The 18,412-nt window shown below is 38.4% G+C and overlaps 1 protein-coding gene across 1 annotated transcript; it reads right to left on the bottom strand.

The window, feature by feature from the left end:
• Positions 1-745: 745 nt before the first annotated feature.
• On the bottom strand, positions 746-17,264 carry LOC145770377 (uncharacterized). The gene is made up of 10 exons (XM_082582009.1): positions 17,187-17,264; positions 14,166-14,225; positions 13,205-13,819; positions 12,415-12,534; positions 11,847-11,938; positions 10,291-10,443; positions 9,754-9,870; positions 8,642-8,726; positions 8,362-8,477; positions 746-2,870 (listed from the first exon to the last, which is right to left on the bottom strand). Exons 1-10 carry the CDS (start codon positions 17,256-17,258, stop codon positions 2,774-2,776), a joined length of 1,527 nt encoding a protein of 508 aa, XP_082438135.1. The 5' UTR covers positions 17,259-17,264; the 3' UTR covers positions 746-2,773.
• Between the last annotated feature and the right edge of the window lie 1,148 nt (positions 17,265-18,412).

Here is an 18,412-nt window from a genome sequence, read left to right as displayed (position 1 = left end):
AGTGAATTATTGTCATTACACTGTTTTGTCGGCCATCTTGAAAATGACAACTTTCCGGTGCTCTGATTCTCCTAGATTTTTAATATATTATTCTTGATGGTAGCCTAAATAGGCCTACTAGAAAAAACTTTTTGGAAAACCTTTTGTAGAAAATTTTTTTTTTGTTTTTAAATTTTTGTTTGAAAAGTTTGTTTATCCGCCAGTTTGAGAAAAAAATTGGCGGATTTTCAAAAAAAGCGGATAACTTTTTTTCACCAAAAGATTTTCACGGGGATTTTTTTTTGGTCAATGTACATAATCAACAGAAGCAATGTGCAAAGTTTCAGCTTTACACCAATTAAGTCAAGGTTCGACCCTTTTTTTCGCTTCAACGACTGGACTATAAGTATTAGCCTATGTCTGTAGCTTCACTTTAACAATCACAACTCCAGATTAAACCGTAGCCTAAATTGGTAAAATTTAGCCTATAAGTTTTTAAACTTTAGTCACTTTTCCATAAAGAGAAAGCGATAAAACTCGAGTCACCCTTTCTTGTTTGCGTTGTTGTAGCGAGTTTATTATTATCTGATAACCGCTCTTTGTTTGTCCTCTCGCCCGTATTGACTTAACTTCTACGACTGCGTGTATCCAAGCTGCAGTTACCAATAAGACTGTCGCTTGAATGACAAATTACCTAAGCAGATGAGACAAGAGGACACAAAAGATGGAACTCTGCTGGGAGCGATCACTTTTTCAACAAACAAAATTAATAATGAACTTTATTAAAAACATAACACTAAAAATTGTCACAAAACTTTGTCTTGTAAACATAGATATTGCTAACTTATAGGCTATGGGCTAACTAAATTTACTGATCTACAATGAAAAAAGAATTCCACAACCTTTGCAGTTTGTACGGTTACAAATGCAGAGAAAGTTCACGAAGTCCTGCTTTATTTGAATCTCATTACCATACGCGCCGACTTCTGGGGGGCAGCGCCCCGCATGGTTGAGGGGCAACAAAAAGCAAAGTGGTGTTTCAAAGACAAAATAGATACTTTGCGAAAGAGATGTAGATCATTTAAACGGACAGAATGCCGAAAGCGAAAAACAGCCTACGTTGCTCTTGGCCACAAAACAGCAGCTGATCGCACGGCTTTCTCTGGAAAGTGAATTACTATTGAGATGCGCAAGGCACGCAGGCTCACAGTCACACACTGCTTATGTTCCCGCGCATGAGGAGCAACTTCAACGTCAAAATGCGTGGTAGCGAAAAAGGAATGCGAGGTTGAATGTTTATTCTCATTTCACGAGTTATCCAAACGTCCGTTAGATTTTTTGTGAATTTAAACATGAAATCGATTTTAGCAAACTTTATCTAGTTGAAACTACGACACAACTAACGACCTTCGATAAAAACAGTTGTTAACGCTTTGAAGGTAAGTAATTAGCAAAACGAGATTAATAAAACTGATAGCGGGTTTCCATTCTGCTTGAGATCATGATTTTTTGCGTTTTATTTCGATAACTTCACTGTCTCCATGGTCGTCTCGTCGTCACCCTGTCGGCATGGGAACTTGTGTAACTTTTGCATTGTGTATATTACTTGCATATTTCAAACATGTACCTATGTTCCTGTTACTGACAAATAAAACATTGATTGATCGTTGTTATTCACTCGCACGAAAAGGAAATGAATCGGCTTGTTTTCCAACTGTTCCAATTATGAGCTAGCAATATCAAAATTTTTACGACTGGGCGTACTGCATGCGTAAAACTAATCGTTTCAAGCAACAGTTCTAATAAAGTCGGTTTGCGACCTAGGTGTCAATATAAACAAAACAGTAAGCTTAATCAAAGACTTTCAATTGAGTAAAATAGCGTTTATGGTTATGACGTCATCACCGTTCTCACCCCCCCCCCCAAGATTTATAGAAAAGTCGGCGCCTATGCTCATTACAGTGCGCGACTTCTACAACACCCTGTGTATCACTGAATAAGTTAGTAGCCTACAATACGAACAAGCAAACCGCTTTGAAATAAACCTAACCAATGCCTCATGTGGGGCATTTTGCATGCAAAGGAGAGAGCCAGGGGCGCCGGAAGCGGGGAGGCAAGGGGGGCGGATGCCCCCTGCCTCCAATTTTTATGTGGATTAGGGGGGGGGCAGAGGGGGCAATGGTGCCCTTTTAAGGTCATGTAAGCTACTGCATATTTTGCAATATAACAATTTCTGCTACAGGTGTTCGCTTTTAGCCTAATTATAATCTTTCATTTTTGCCTTAAAAGAATATTCACGACACAAAATTCTGTATCACAGTAGGTTACATCATTATAACATAGCTTGATGCCCTTCCGTGCCATTGTTCTTTGTATACCGGACACTTGTATCATTACTCTATACTGAGCTGATAAATGAGCATTATAGCTAGCCTATATCTTATCTTAAAACTTAAAAAAATGGCCTTTCAGCAATAAAAGTGCCCTTTTTTCATTATCCTGCCCTCCCCCCCCAGTCAAAAGTCGTTCCGGCGCCCCTGGAGAGAGCATAGGTAAGGTTTAGTTTCAACAACAGGCGATGATCTTTCGATCGCATTTTTGAATCAAAGCGTCTAATTCTTTTTAGTCGTAAAACGTGAAACTCGGTGATTAAGTTATATTGGCAAAAATTTTGTAAAAATAAAACAAACATTTCAGAGATTACAAGCAATGCCGTTCAAGCTGCAGTGTAATGACTGTTGCCTCTTTGCTCAAGAAAAAATCACATCCAATATGTTGATGAGTGGTTCGTTGCTCATTCCATTGAGGCTGGAAAGTCTTCTAGAATACGTCGTATGGTCATGACGTCACAAATAGTAGACGACCCGGTTTGGTGAGAATATACATTCAACCTAGGAGATATTGCAATCGTGAGACGGCGCAAGTGAAAACTATACTATAGGCTACTGTATAATGAAAATGAATCGAAAGGACCCAATTATTCTTGCCCAATTTTAAAACTGTGAAAATGAAGAATAGTTTAACGATTTTCAGTAAACTGCAAAGACATTCTCAAACTTTAAAATTATAGCCCTATCCTATATAGTATCATCATAATCCATCGTCGGTTTGTTCCCCACTAGTGGGGGTGGCCGATTGTTTCCGCGCAGCCACCCCCACTAGTGGGGAACAAACCGACGATAACTCCTTTACAACACAACTTTTTTTTGAAATTTATATGTTAATAACTTGAAGACATAACTAAGGTACACACATGAAAAAATTATAGGGAAAAATATTACACAACAGCTACAAGGGTGATTTAAAAAAAAGCGTACCCTGGTCCAAATTACACATGTCCTGTGCAAAATGAACCTCATCCATGTTTAATTTAAACCAGTATTTGTTTCTATAAGGTGAAAGCATATTTTGCAGTAAAGAAGTAAGTATTGTAACTTAGCAATTTTCCAAGTTCCTATGAAACATTAGCAAGGAGTGATTTGGGTAGTAAAGAGTGTGACATTTTTGCACAAGATTGCTAGGCCAATTAAAACTGCGGCTGGCTAGAATTTTATTTTCCAGAAGAATGTCACCCAGCAGTTGAAAAAACTGTGAAGCTTGGGACTTATTGAAGCCACAAGCTCTACTCAAAGAAGTTGCTTGTGGCATTCAAATTGGTATTTCTGGTTAACGATGCAAAAAGAAGCTTAGCCATTCTTTTCTTCTTATTGAATCTTATAGCAATGTTATTTGCAGTAGCAATTTCATAAGCCAGTTTTTGGACATCAATTGGCCGGAGACCATAAAGTAGGAACTCCATTTAAAAAATGGCACTGGCTAATTGATCTTCAATATGGGAAGGTAGATCTATTGCTGTTCCCAAATGCTTCGATCCTCCCACAGCAATCTTGTTTTTGTTGTTTTTCCTTTTAAATGCCTACTGTTGGAACATTGTAGTGTCTAGCGGTCTGGTTCAATCCCATTTTCTTTTCTGAAACATCAGAAAGAGCGAGTTTCATCGCCTCTTCTGTCCATTTGCAATATTTTCCTTTGGCTTTTCTTTCAGCTGGAGGAGACATTTCAAGATAAATTTACTTTTCCACAGAAATATATAACACAAATCAATTTATCTAAGTATTTTGTAACCTAATAGTAGTTTCCTAGCACAAAGATTGGTGATAAAACTTTCAATAACATTGCACTTTATTATAAAAGTGCCTGTGTAATTAGAACGCCTGGTGGTTCCAATTACAGACATGTCACATCAGTGGCGGCTCGTGGTCTTAAAACATGGGGGGGCTGCATCAACCAGTAACCTAATATAATTATATAAATAATTATAAACCTGTACCGGACTGAGGGACTGAGTTATAAATGCACTGAGTTAGGGTTAGTAACACAGTACAAAGTAACATGTTCTTTTAATTGGCTGTCGTTTAATGTTTTTATCATTTAAAGTGAACTTTTGATAATGGTTTGAATTTGGTCAAGTTTAGGTGGCCACCAGATAGAGCTAGTATTATTTTGGGACTTGGTGTTAACTTAGTTGGTTAGATCTATGCTTGTGCTTTCCAACGATAGCAAATTTGTTGAAATTGAACAACAAATGAATAAATGGGAGACAATTTCCTCCAGGTGTTTTTCAGTGCATTTCCACCCCGTACTTCTTCCTTTATAATAGTCCATTCCAACGTGTGTGACATGTGACGTAGACGTCATCATCCAGTTGACCAAAAGGGCGATTTGTGAAAGAGCACCAAAATGGCTACAGTTAACATCTAAATCATGCCTACCGATAATTCTTAGGCTACTTGAAAATATCACAACCTAATAATTCTTTTCAAGACAAGCGTGAACAATACATCTCATGCTTCTACTGGTCTGAAATGATTAAATATAATTACAGTAATTGGCTTTACTTCACATCAAAACTAGTCTAAGTGACTTCTCAAAACACAGATCAAGTAAAGTAACCTACGATCCCTTTACCTAATCACCGATAGCTTCTACATGCTTACCCTAAAGATTTACGAAAACCAAAGTTGGAATCCCTGACCAGGGTCTGTTCTATTTGCAGTCCCCACAGCGCTTGTTCAGTGATGCTAGACAACTTTTTTCTGAAAAACCTACGTCATAAAAAAAAAGAACAAGCAACACCGGACCTGCAAAATTTGCAGACCCAAAGTTGCCAATTAATTTTTTTAATACAAAATTTCTTTTTAATAAAAGTAATTTGCGTTCTTCTGGTGACTATTTACTAAGTTACCTTCTGATGTTAAAGATGATAACTAGCTTTTGTATTTCCGACGTTTCGTCAGGCAGCACGACTGACTTTATCAAGGTGGCTAAAACAGGTTAACACAACCTGTTCAGCAACGATGGCACAACACAAAAACATACTGATAAAATGAATATGTGTAGAGTGTAGAAAGAAATTTTTTTTATTACAAAAAAAATTAATATCAAGAGTTTTTTAATTCTTCAAGCGAAATAAATTGAAAAAACATGGCAAAACTATCTATATAGACAGCAGTGACGATCGGCGAGGGAAAGCAAGGAAAGCAGTGCTTACCTGAGCGAAAACTATGTAAAATATAATGACTGAATTCTAGGTTTAACTTCTTATTATTTTTATCAAGTCTATTTTAACTTGAAAATTACTGTGTTTGTGACTAGAATTACTCGTAACGCTTGTGAGTAGTCTAAGTCCTCACCAAACCGCATTTCTTGCCTATAAATGCCAATTAACGCAAACGCTTTTGTCAGAAACCATCACTGAAGCTCCAGGGAAATCAACTTTCAAAATTGCTTACCCTACATTGAAAAACGCCTTCGTTTTATCCAATCCTCAATCGTTTTGCAAAACGACACCAGCTGCTTAGCCAATCAGATGTGTTATCTGGTGTTATGGTTAAAGTTGCTTTCCCAGTGACGTCAATGCGTATCTCATAGCGGCTGCTTTTGGTTTCAGGCGAAAGGAATACAGCCTCTACGCATGAGTGATTTTCGGGCTTGTAACTATAGGCTACTGAGTACGCTGAAAATAAAGCTGGTTCTCTTACCAAAAAAAATACATAGATTCTACAATAAGACATGCAATTCCAAAGGGTACATTAACCAACCAGTACTGAAACAGCACAAGTGTTTTTTAAATTCTTTGGGTCAATAGACTGACATCACAAGTTCAGAGCAAACATACTTGTGTTCTTCAAGAATGGACTAGCTTAATTTATAGGCTAATTATTTGCTCTTTACTAGTGCACCAGTCCAATGCATGTCGTAAATGCTTACAGATGACATTGACAATAAGTTTTTGTGCTCAGTCTAAAAAAGCAGCCAACATTCAAGACTAGTCCCAGTTTGATTGATTGATTGAATCTTTATCCTCGGACTGGGAAAGTCCGAAGATTTTGTTTTGGAAATGCTCTCAGAGCGCACCAAATTGGAAATGTTTTTCAAAATTTTCTGGGGGAGGCCCCCCAGACCCTCCGCTGGAAGTGTTGCCTTCGGCAACACGCCTTCGGGCTTCGCCCGACGGTTACGCCCCTCGTGCCTACTACCTTGCTGCAACATATTTCCAAGTTGCTTTCCCAATGGTTTAAGCCACCGAACGTCACTGATAGACAGACAATTGATAACAACTTAATAACATTGAATTGCATAATTCAAATGTTATTATGTTGTTATCAATTGTCTGTCTATGGTTTTTAAAAAGTACCTCTCTACCAAAGCTAAACTATCTATATGTATTATAATTCACATATGCACAAAAATGTTGGGGGGGGGCTGCAGTCCCGCAGTTCCTTATGACGAGTCGCCACTGTGTCACATGGATAACTATTTTCGCTTTTTAAACCTTTTAAGACGAAAATCAAAAAAAAACTTTTACTCAGCTAGGTGGCCAATTCCTTGGGTAACAAAACCTCACATTTATTTTTGAAAAACGTTTATAACTTATCCTCGCCATAATTCCATGACCGCAGAAAAGTACATCAGTCTACCTGAAAACAGAAAATGCTGAACTGCAGCCTAACGCCTTTGTTTAGAAACTAGTCGTTGCTAGTGATGACATAAGGTCATGTGGTTGTTGCAGCTGTCCGAAAAAAAAAAAACAGATTTCAAGGGGAGTGAAATGAAAAAACGTGGGTGGTCCAAATTACACATAGTATCAAATTACACAGGTTTCTCCTATGAGGACAATGCATGAAAGAAAGCCAACAGAAATTCATCATTATCATCATCATCATCAACCAATTTAGATTATACAGGCCATGAATTAATCCTCATGTCGAGGGTGTGGCCTGTCTGTCTGTCGAGAACGAAGTCTTCCCCTCCACACCTCGCGATTTATTGGGTTGGCAGAGTCCATGTTCAGGGCTACAAGGTCACGTTTTACAAGTTCTTCCCAAGAAAGTTTTGGTCTACCTTGATCCGCTGTGCTGCGATTCTGACACATCTGACCTGTGAGATCCAGCTTGAGCTGCGCTCAACGTGACCAAGCCATCTCAGTCTGCCTAATTGGAGGACTTCACTGATGTCTTTTAATTTGAGCTTTGATAGCAGAGTCTCAAACCGGATGTTGTCCTCAGGCCCGACCAGGCAGGTCCATCTTACCATCGCTCTGTCATTACGTTGTAGGCGCTTGACGGTGCTTGCTAAAGTAGCCCACGTTTCAGAGCCATAGAGCATGACACTCCTCACACAACTGAAGTAAACTTGTCCTCTGGTTGCAGCAGGAAGTTGCTTGCTTGTGAGGATAGGGAGAAGTTCTCTAAACTTTTTCCAGGCTGACTTGCACCGAGTTATAGCCGCATGCTCACACCCTCCTCCAGAAGACATGGTATCACCAAGGTAGCAAAAGTCAGCTACCACGTCAAGTGTGCCACCTTCAATCTCAACCTCGCTTACCGGCCTGCCATCTATTGGTCTTGCTGTGCCCTGACAGCGTGGGCATGAGTAGTGTGGGTCCGGTCTGAGTGACCCTTTAATTCCACTACACTTTTTGTGGACCCAGTGGGAGCAATTGGTGCAGAAGATAGAGTTGCTACCGGTTCCACTTAGGCATACCGAGCAAGGGTGCTTTCCTGATCTTCTTAGGGAGTTCTGGTTGATGCCAGAGATATTATAGGAATTATAGAATGTAAAACCTTACGTGCCCTCTTGTATACGCTCAAATCTAAAATCACAGTTACATTTACAACATGAAGTTTCTTAATTAATATGTTAATGAATAATAAATATTTATTGTACAAACCTTAGCATTTCCAACTATAGTGACAAAGGCAAACCAGTAGTTTACATACGATACGTAATAGTCATCATCATCATCATCATCCATTTTGCTTTAAAGAAACCTGATCGCGTAAATGACTATCACATGACGCAATAACCATATTCTTAAACCTGTTCTGTTGTTCTTCTAAACTTTTGGATTCTACAAACGCGTACAAGCCAAGGAGAGGATTGATTGCTACACATCCCTGCATTCCACTACTTTTGAGTCCACATATAAGCAACCCCTGTAACAAATACGGTAACTTATACACACCTTCATTCAAGTGATGTTTCAGTCGGAATGGATACATACTCGGATTAACAACATGCATTAAAAAAACAAACCAAACGCGAAAAACTTTTTCTACCAAGTCAATGGTAAACTGTAAGCATAAAGTTAGGTATTCACGTGATAAGATGTGGAATCCGTAATTTCCTTCAAAATTATTCCGTCCGCGCGTATGCGTTGTAGCAGACAACCAGATGCGTGGTTCCTGTATATAAAAAAAAAAAACGCGTTACATTCTCTCCATTCTGCCATAGTATGGATTGAGTCTATTTGTTTTGAGTAATGGCGAACACATTTAGTTTGTATTTTACTAAACATTTTACTTAGGGTTGCAGTGTGTCAGACACGCACAAAGGTTTATTGATACCAGCGTGGGGAGAAAGTTGATACATTGTCGAAAAGTTGCGATCAACAAGTTTCGCCGAAATGCTTTTGAGAATAAAAGCAACACATGGACCAGATACAAACTTGTCAATTTCGAATAGGAACCTCATCAACAGATAGAGTATTTGTAATCTGCAAGTCGTTGCAGCAGACGGGGTGTTTTTAACCAATCAGATGGGATGTTTTGACCAACTGGAAGGCAGGATTTAACAAGAATAAAAGAAATTTTGTGGGGAAAAGTGTAGTAAATCAAATTTCTCACAATAACCTATGATGTCGAAATTTCCATAAGCATGCCAGCAACACACTTTGATAAATCTGACTAGTAGCCTACGTGAAAATAAGCATTCGAAAATTTGTATGCAAACCTTATCCAATAAAATTTGGTTGGCAATCTTTTTAAAACTCGCCTTTTGATTCTTCCCAAGTTCGATTTTGACAAATAATGTTGCTAGTTGTGAGAAACCTGATCACTGTAAAATTTTCTTAGCTGGGTTAAATCTTGCCTTTTGATTTGTTAACCAATCTCATCTGCTTCAGCGACCTACAGATTACAAATACCCCCACGGCCCACAGATATGACTGTCCGGCCTTTAAATTATCGTAAGATTTGTGTCTGCAGGGCTACAGACGCACGGCGAAATCACCGCAGCAAAAACTGCTGTGTGTTATAAAAAACGTTAATGTATTGGGGTAAACTTGATTTAGCTGCATAACATAACTTGGCTATTCAACGAGCGCCATCACTTATCGCAGATACTTAACTGACGCGGTAGCACAGTTAACATAAGTTTCTGACACAGCAGGTCCCATCATGCAACACAAACTTGTTATTCTGTAAAACTTACCATAAGTAAAAATGTGATGTAGAGCAGCCTATGATCGCCTCACGCTTGTCGGTGACGTCACATAGTGACACAATCGGTTCGTCTGATGTCATGAAAACCGTTTCTTTGAAAAAGGTTCTGAATATGAAATAATGGAAGATTATTCATTATTCGAATTGCTTCCACAAAATAAAAAAAAATCTTTACTGACCTTTAGCTTCAAACTGAAAACATCAGGCTCACGATAAATGAGAATTTGATCTTTATCCTCGGACTGGGAAAGCTTTTGTGGGAGCTTAATCCTGAAAGCTTCGCATACTTGTAGAGGCTTTGAACTACTGACGCAGGTTCGGTCACCGAGATCGGCAAAGTGGAGTTTCCGATTGTGGAAGTGTTGTTGTCAAAGAATTATTCCATGAACAAAGAGTAGTCCTGAAATGCATAACTCAAGCGCACACCTCGAGAGTAGATCCAGGGCCGCTTAATCTTGATGCATGCGCGTAACCACTGAGCTAACGGGGCGGACAGCAAAAATGACCCAAATAGAAAACAACAAACCTCTCGTCAGCGCTGAAAAAAAACTTTGTCAGTTTGTCGCCACCAGCAACTAAACGACAATTGGGTAACATGGCTATGCATGATAAGTTTTCCACGCTCACGCGACAAACAGTGCTTTTACCTACAGCGTCCGTGACGTCATACATTGATACCCTGCAACAAATTGAAGCAAGCCATAATAACGAGCGCTTATTGGTTGAACGTTCATCATCAATTGTTGATATATTCAATGCTTAACAAATTTCAAGTTACTTGGGTCATCGGAGCTTTTAAATTCGAAACATACAGAAAACATCAAACAACAACATAATATGTGAAAATTACCATCATAACTTATGAATACGGCAACCCGTAGCGTTATGATCATTTTTTAAACTTATCAAATCGCCTACGAATTGCTCCAGCTGCATATGACCTGCTACAACACTGTCTACCACAACAGCTTCGGAAGAGCGTAGTTTTTCAATACTGTCTAGGATTTTGACTTAAGACCAAAAGCTCCTGTCACAAAACGTAATGTGCAACTTAGAGGTGGGAAGTAGCGCGCTACATTTTTATTGGAGTAACGGCTGTAGTAGTAGCGATGGTACTTTTTTCATTGTAATGGCAGCAAAGAGGCGCTACATTTCTTTCAGTTGCACTCCTGCTACCAGCTACTTTCCAATTTAATATGAAAAAAATGACTTGTTTTCGGAGATTTTTTATGGAAACAAAATAAAAGCAGAAAACATTGGACTATTGCGGAAAACATCAAGCCACGTTGATAAGGGTAAGAGTTACACCAACACCAGTCACGACTCCGAGGATGAATTTTTTGGTGTGTTGGTGCCATCGCACCAAACGTCGGCACGGAAGAACAAGTCAATCGTGGAGGCCTTTTTTCAGACAGAAGCAAGTCTTTGAGCTTTTCTAGTGTCGATTTACAAAGTCTTTTTATTAAATACAACACTCCTATTCCTTCCAGTGCTGCGATGGAGAGATTTTTCTCCTTTTGGAAAAGACGTGCTGAAGCGGGCAGGACTCACCGACGAGCATTTTGAAGTCCTCGTACTTTTGAAAGATGCGTAATAAATTTCACTGAAAACGTATTTTCTATAACGACGTTGAAATGGCAGTGTAAACGAATAATATCATTCGTTTTTAAGGTCATTTTGACGTCACAAAGTGATTCCTGTGTCAATTTAAGTTAAGACAAAAGTAGTGACAGCGCGAGCTACTTCAGCCCGAGTAGTGCGCTACTTTCATCGACTGGTAGCAAGCAGCGCACGCTACTTTTATCGATTGGTAGTGGGTAGCGCGTGCTAATTTAGCTCGAGTAGCGGTAGCGTGCTACTTTTCAAGTAGCGGATGCCTACTTCTGGCAACAGTGCATTGCAATTTGAGCACCACTGGAATAAAACTTTAACTTCAATGGGTTTGTTACAATTTGCATTTATTTTAATTTTGCTCAATAAAGTTGCTTCAAAACATACTTTTCTAAGGTTTGCAGGTCACCAAAAACCGCCCTAATTATAACTATTGCAATTTAACAAAACATTTGACGAGAAACGGCTTACCACATAAGAGAATGTTTGCGATTCATGCTGACAAGGAACAGCGGGGAAATATCATTGTTTGGCGCCATCCACTGGAAATGATCTACACCAATCTATAGAAGTAATCAAAATTGGAGAATAAATCTGTTAAACACTCTCTTTGGGCAGAACCTGCAGTTGCAGAATGCTGCACGCTTGAAAGACCACACTCTCAGCCGCTGCACGTGTAAGATTTTCTGAAGAGGCAGGGAATGATAATCAAAATTTACACTTTCTGCAACATTTAAGTTTTCTCAAATTCAAGTTGCATATACCAGGATTAGACAAAATAATTGAAAGTGTTGGAGCAAAAATTTACAAGGTTCTGATTTGTCCAAACCCTGCATAAAGCCTAATAGTGTTTCACCACTATGAATACTCAAGAGACAAAAATAGCTTGATATTTGATATTTAAGAGCCATGATATTTAAAGCGAAAATGCAACAGAAAGCCGCCTAATAGTTAAGCCACTGTGTGACAACGCACTAAAAGAAAAACGTTACAAAATGCCTTCAACTAAGGTGTTTAGTTTGAGAATTGAAAATCTTACTTCAGAGCTTAATCGCCATAACTTTTTCCAAATCATTCGTTTCTTTACGAATAGCACAACGCTCCATCTATCGACCTTCTTTGCTACGTAGCCATGGTCACGATGGAAAGCTAATGCCATCTAAAAGTTACAATAAGAAATTATGAAAGTTGCTTTAACAGTACAACGTCAGGCAGGCATACGCCTGTCTACCACTAAGTCAGAAGTTAACGATTTCATTCATGTCTAAAAATCGTTGCCCTGCTTGTAAGCTTTGAATTAAAACCATGATCGTACACACTGTACAATGAAGTGCATCATTTCTCCCACATTTTGGAAATTCAACTTGTGCCATTGAGAAATTGTGACCATTCCAGGTCAGATTCAAAAAACAATAAATATGAGGGTTACCGGATAGTACTCATCCCTGAAGCTGTCAATTTTGTCTTTGACTTTTGAAGATATGTGAAAGTCACTGTCAACGCAGTGTCCACAAAACTCAAAAAACAATCAACAGCCGATGTAAAGTGATAACAGATGAAACATATCTAACACATCATCTTGAACCAGTGACCAAGTAACACGCAGTAACAAAAATAAAAGCGCTTATCGCTTTTAACATTTTGTTCAGACAATTGGTAAACTATACGTTTTCGAATATTTAACATCAGAAATCACTACTCTAGACTCTCAAAGTCTAGATCAGTCAAGAGTAAATATGACAACGTTTTACAATCGAAATCCTTTACACTTTGTTTGAAAACTTTGGCAACTTTAAACTTTACACTTTGTTCGAACAACCTAGCCATACCTCCCCATACACCAACGGGTCACTTTTCGTTTCGCTTTTTGTTGCCAATGGTGACTCTGGTACTGTAGATACAATATTTCCATTGGAAGGTGATGGATCTAAATCACTCCCTGACATAGGCGCAGTCTCAGTTTCATGCTTGATATTAAAGTCTAGACACCAATGACTTTCTATTAAATGAACGGGAAGTGCAAACTCTTGGATAGCTGTTCGATCTGTTAGCTTCTGCAATAGAGTCACTGGTAGCTGGGGAAAAAGTTTCCGTCTCTTTCTTTTCAGCTTACTGCATAGAACTGGCGATGAGGTTTGCTTGCTTGTAGTAGTAGAGCGATTGGATCGGCGAACAGCAGATAAAAAATTAGAAACCTTAACTGTGGATCGTTTTGGTAATGAAGTGGTTGTTACCATTTGAATTTTATCGTTCACACTTATATTTGTCTCACAAACATGTTTATTCAAATCTTCGTGACTTTCTAAATTGTTATTTTCTTGATGGATGGAGTGTCTTGAGGTTGTCGCATCCAGAGGCGTGCACAAAACGGTATTATCAACGTCATCATTGTCACGTTTTACTGACACCATTTTTCGTTGAGCGTTCAGCAACAGGGCTTCTTTCTGAAACACAGAAAAATGTTGTCACAGGGTGTTTTATGATGAAAAATCGAAAGAAGACAAATATGGATGACGTGATAAAGAAGACGACATAATTGATGAGGAATCCTCTTGTTGCCATGGATAAACTACCAATAATGGGAATGGTTCAGGTAAAATTTAAGTTTAATAATCCTAATTTTAACTACATCACAATTCGCCGTATTTCGGAATTCTTTGACAACAGATTTCTTGCTTAAAATTAACATAGCTCACACCACTCTGCACGCAACAGTCTAACAAAGAGTTCTGTATGTAAATAACTGTCTAGTGCCCCAAAGGATCAAAGTAACAGTGCAAAGTTACTTACAATGAGCTGAATCTGAATTGCTTCGTATTCACACTTCAACATCTCTGTTTTCTCCAGAAGCTGAAATAAAAAATATTAGGTTAAAACGAAAATAAAGTAGTTTTTAGTTTCTTTTTAAAAACTGTACAAGAAATTGGTTTAGTAGCCTGTTGTATAGGCAAGTAAAAGATAAAAGTGGTTTCATACTTGATTCAAGGGTTGGGTATGAAAAGATGAGGTTCTCATTGTGCTAAGCCCTTGGCACTAAGGAGAGTAGGGTGGCCAGTTCTTTTATTTTGGCCGCCTTTCATGCAGCAATTATGCCCACCCAAATTACACCCTAGGTAGAAGTGAGTAGTGTTTTCAACAACCAGCTGAAGCCGGGAGTCAAACCAGGTTTGCATAATTGGAAAGCCAATGCCTTATCCGTTGCGCCATCCCACCGTGTATACTGCATATAGCTAAGTACATGATAAAATACACAGACTCATCAATAATAAACATTACAACTTCAAACAACTGTATTTAACATCCATATTTAGCGTTACAATGTTAATAAATTGAATATTTCTCGACTTTATATTTTTAGGCCAAAATTTTATAGGCCATGAATGAAAAAAAAAAGCTATTGTAGAGCTCTTCAAATCGGGCAAGTCAAGGAGTGATATTTGCAAGGACTTAAAAATTAACAGAATGTTGGTCTGGAGAACTCTCAAAAGGCACAAAAAAACTGGAAATGTCAAAAATCGACCTGGCCAAGGTCACTCTCGAAGCGCCAGAACTTTAAAATTGATAAAACCAACCAGAGAAAAAGTGCGAAGAAATCCCAAGAGATCCATTCAAAAACTGGCAAAGGAGGCGAACGTGGCCTATGGAACCATGTTTGCATTTCTCAAAAAAGATTTGAAGATGAGCCCATTCAAACACATGAAGAAACAGTTGCTAAATGCCAATACCATTGAGAAACGCCTCTCCAAAGCTAGAATTCTGCTCTCACACATTGAAGGAGGAGGCACGCTGCCAAACCTTGTGTTCAGCGATAAGAAGAAATTTGATGTTCAGCATCATTTTAACAGTTAGAATAATCGTGTTTGGTCAAGAGATGGTGACGTGGAACTCCGGATAGTTACTCGGAGACGAGGGGCGGCATCAGTAATGGTGTGGGCCGCAGTCAACGAGTCAGGAGACCAAGGAGTAAAATTGAACCAAAAAAACTACCGAAATGATATTCTTGAGGGTTCATTGTTGGCTTGGGCACTTCAAAAACGTAATTGGTCATTCCAACAAGATTCTGCCCCTTCACATGGAGCGAAGAGAACACAAAACTGGTTTTCAGGCAATGTGCCGTTCTTTATTTCCAAGAAAGAATGGCCTCCTTCATCTCCACACCTGAACTCCCTAAACTTTGGCATATGCTCTTACCTGGAGAGCAAGGTTTCGACTAAACACCACCAAAGTTTGGAAGCGCTGAAGGCTAATCTGAAAAAAGAATGGACCAAAACAACTCAAAAAGTTATTCATGACTCTTGCAGGTCCATTTTAAAGCGTCTTTGACTTGTTATCGACGCAAATGGCAGACGCATTGAGTAAAACGTGTTTTTCCAAAAATTTATTTATTTAAGATATTTATTACTCAAAAATTGTCTACATTTGTTAAATACAGTTGTTTGAAAATGTAACGTTAATTATTGATGACCCTGTAATAAAAATTCATTGAATCCAAGTGTTTATAAGGATAATACAGTAGAACTTGGATAACTCGTCTTCGGAAAACTCGTCAGTTTGCCCAAGTCGTCAATGATTGCCAGGTCCAAGCAGAAAGTCTATCTTTTGTACACAATCAAGTTCGGTTAAGTGGTCATCGCATAATTCGTCAATTCGATTATGTTGTCACTATTTTTCTTCCCCTGGGACGTAAAATTCGTCTAAGTTGTCATCCACCCAAATGCTGACGTGGCATTTACAGACTCTTTCGAGAAGAAATTACTGCGCTAAGACGTGTGCAGTGTGCACCCACACACTCTATCGGGCCAGACGCACATGCGTGGAGTATGTTGGTTTGGTCGATTGCGGGTGTGCGCGCATGTGCTCTGTTGCCGATAAGAGAAGCGTTGTTCAGCACGTGCGTGGTTCATTTGCGACAATACTGTTTCGTGTAAACAAATATTGCAGCAACGCAGGATGTCGAAGAGAAAGTTAAAGTGCTTAAACTTACAAGCTAAGTATGAAATTGTAACTAAATTCAAGGAAGGGGAAATTAGGAACAAGACAAAGTTTTCTGAAAAACATGACCTACCAAAGACAACGTTGAACATCCTCCTAAAAAATTCAGAAAAAATTACTGCGGATTATGAATCTGGTAAGAATAGCACCTCAAAAAGAACCTAGCATCTCAAATAGAAGAAGTGCGTTATTACTGTACTGTACTTTACTGTGTACCGTAATTAAATTCTTTTCTAGCTTTCCTCTTCCTCTCACTTTACCACTATCGCATTTAATTAAGTGGCAGAGCACCATGAAATTAATGCGACGCAAAACAATGGCAAAATTTAGCTGTTTGCATTGGTCGTCAGTTTGCGTAAGTCGTCACTTTTTCTGTTCCCCCTGGGGTGACGAGTTATCCAAGTTCTTCTGTAGTACAAAGTGGCGTTCCTCTTAGCTGTCAGCATCAGCACAATGCTTGGTGTTTACTGTAGCCGGGAAGTTTGCGTATCTACACAGTAAACACGCAATTTTAACTAAAATTAATATGAATGGTAAGCATATCAGTGCAATCAAGGCTATTCATGGCACTAAAGAGTTTTTATGATGAACGTATGTGGAACCTTTTTACCAGTGCTGTAGATAATTATTCATGATGTCAGCCAATACACACACCTATGACATTGTGTTTCGATTGTATAAAACAAGAGGTGGTTGAAATGTCGTGTTTTACGTGAAGTTCCAAAAAATCTTAAGAAAAAATCTCAGCGTTTAAAAACATCAAGCAACATAAATCTACTAGGCTTATCCACAAAAAATGATAAATTGGATAAAACTAACCTCTTGTTTAATGTCCTCATCCAAAGACTCCATTATGCAAGGACAACCAAGCACTGGCTCACCCTTTTTCATTTGAGATAAATCATAAAGATCAAGCAATGTAAGTGACGTAATATGTTACCTACGCACTGCAGTCAAATATAATGACATTATCAATATAACAACCATAAAAAATACAACCAATGCGACTTACATTGAAAAAACAAATTACATTCAGTTGGTTTGATATACAGACAAAATTGTACTGATAAGTAGATGTTATTTTTTAGAATAAATAAAGCAAACAAAACAATATGTCACTTGAGTAATAATTTTCGATGTTTTGACTATTCCTACAATTGTTTCTGCACTACAAATTTCGTGTGGCGTAATTTCAAAATATCTTGGTGCTTGGTGCATTGGTTACTCTCAGGATACGTTTTGACACAGAACATCTAACGCCAGTAAAACAATAACTTCTAAATTCAATTTTGTATCACAAATAGACCATTGATCAAAAAGTGCAAATTGTAGATAAACATTCAAGTTTTCAGGTTTAATAAACGAAAAGTTAGGTCAGATACTTTTTTTCCCGTCTACAATGTGCAGAGGTTACATTGATTTTTTTGCACATACAAACAATCACATGTAAAGTGTATACTGTAGCGGTACCGGTAGCCTATATCAGTGGTTCCCAACGCATGGGTTGCGACCCAGACCCAAAGTTGGGTCGCCTGATTATTTTTTTGGGTCGCTTGTTTTTGAGGCATATAATATCTTGGGCTAAAAAATAACAATAAAAAAAATTTAAAACTTAAATTGCGTGAAAGTTGTTAATTTCATCAAAAGCAGAGCTGTAAACCACCGTACTTTTAAAGCGCTCTGTCAAGAAGTAGGGTCAGATTACGAAGTACTTTTGTATCATTCTGAGGTACGTTGGTTGTCTAGAGGAAAAGTTTTAAAACGACTGCAGCAGCTAAAAAATGAGGTATCAACTCTTCTGAAAACAAAAAGAAGTCCCCTCTCAAAATTGTTTGAGAGAAAAGTTTTCTTTACGGCATGGCCTACTTAGCCGATAATTGATGCAGCTGAAAAACTGAAAGCGTTTTTAGCCAAGTTGCCGGTTTGGAAACGCTAAAAACAGAAAAAAATTTATGGTTGAGGGGCAACAAAAATGGTTATTACAAGTGGTGTTTCAAAGATAAAACACTTCGCGAAAGAGATTTAGATCATTTAAACCAGTGATT

This window comes from Aplidium turbinatum, chromosome 5, assembly GCF_918807975.1.
Source record: "Aplidium turbinatum chromosome 5, kaAplTurb1.1, whole genome shotgun sequence".
NCBI classification, from domain to species: Eukaryota; Metazoa; Chordata; class Ascidiacea; order Aplousobranchia; family Polyclinidae; genus Aplidium; species Aplidium turbinatum.
The sequence above is the reverse complement of the archived record's forward strand: the minus strand, read 5'-3'. Positions and strand labels throughout refer to the sequence as shown.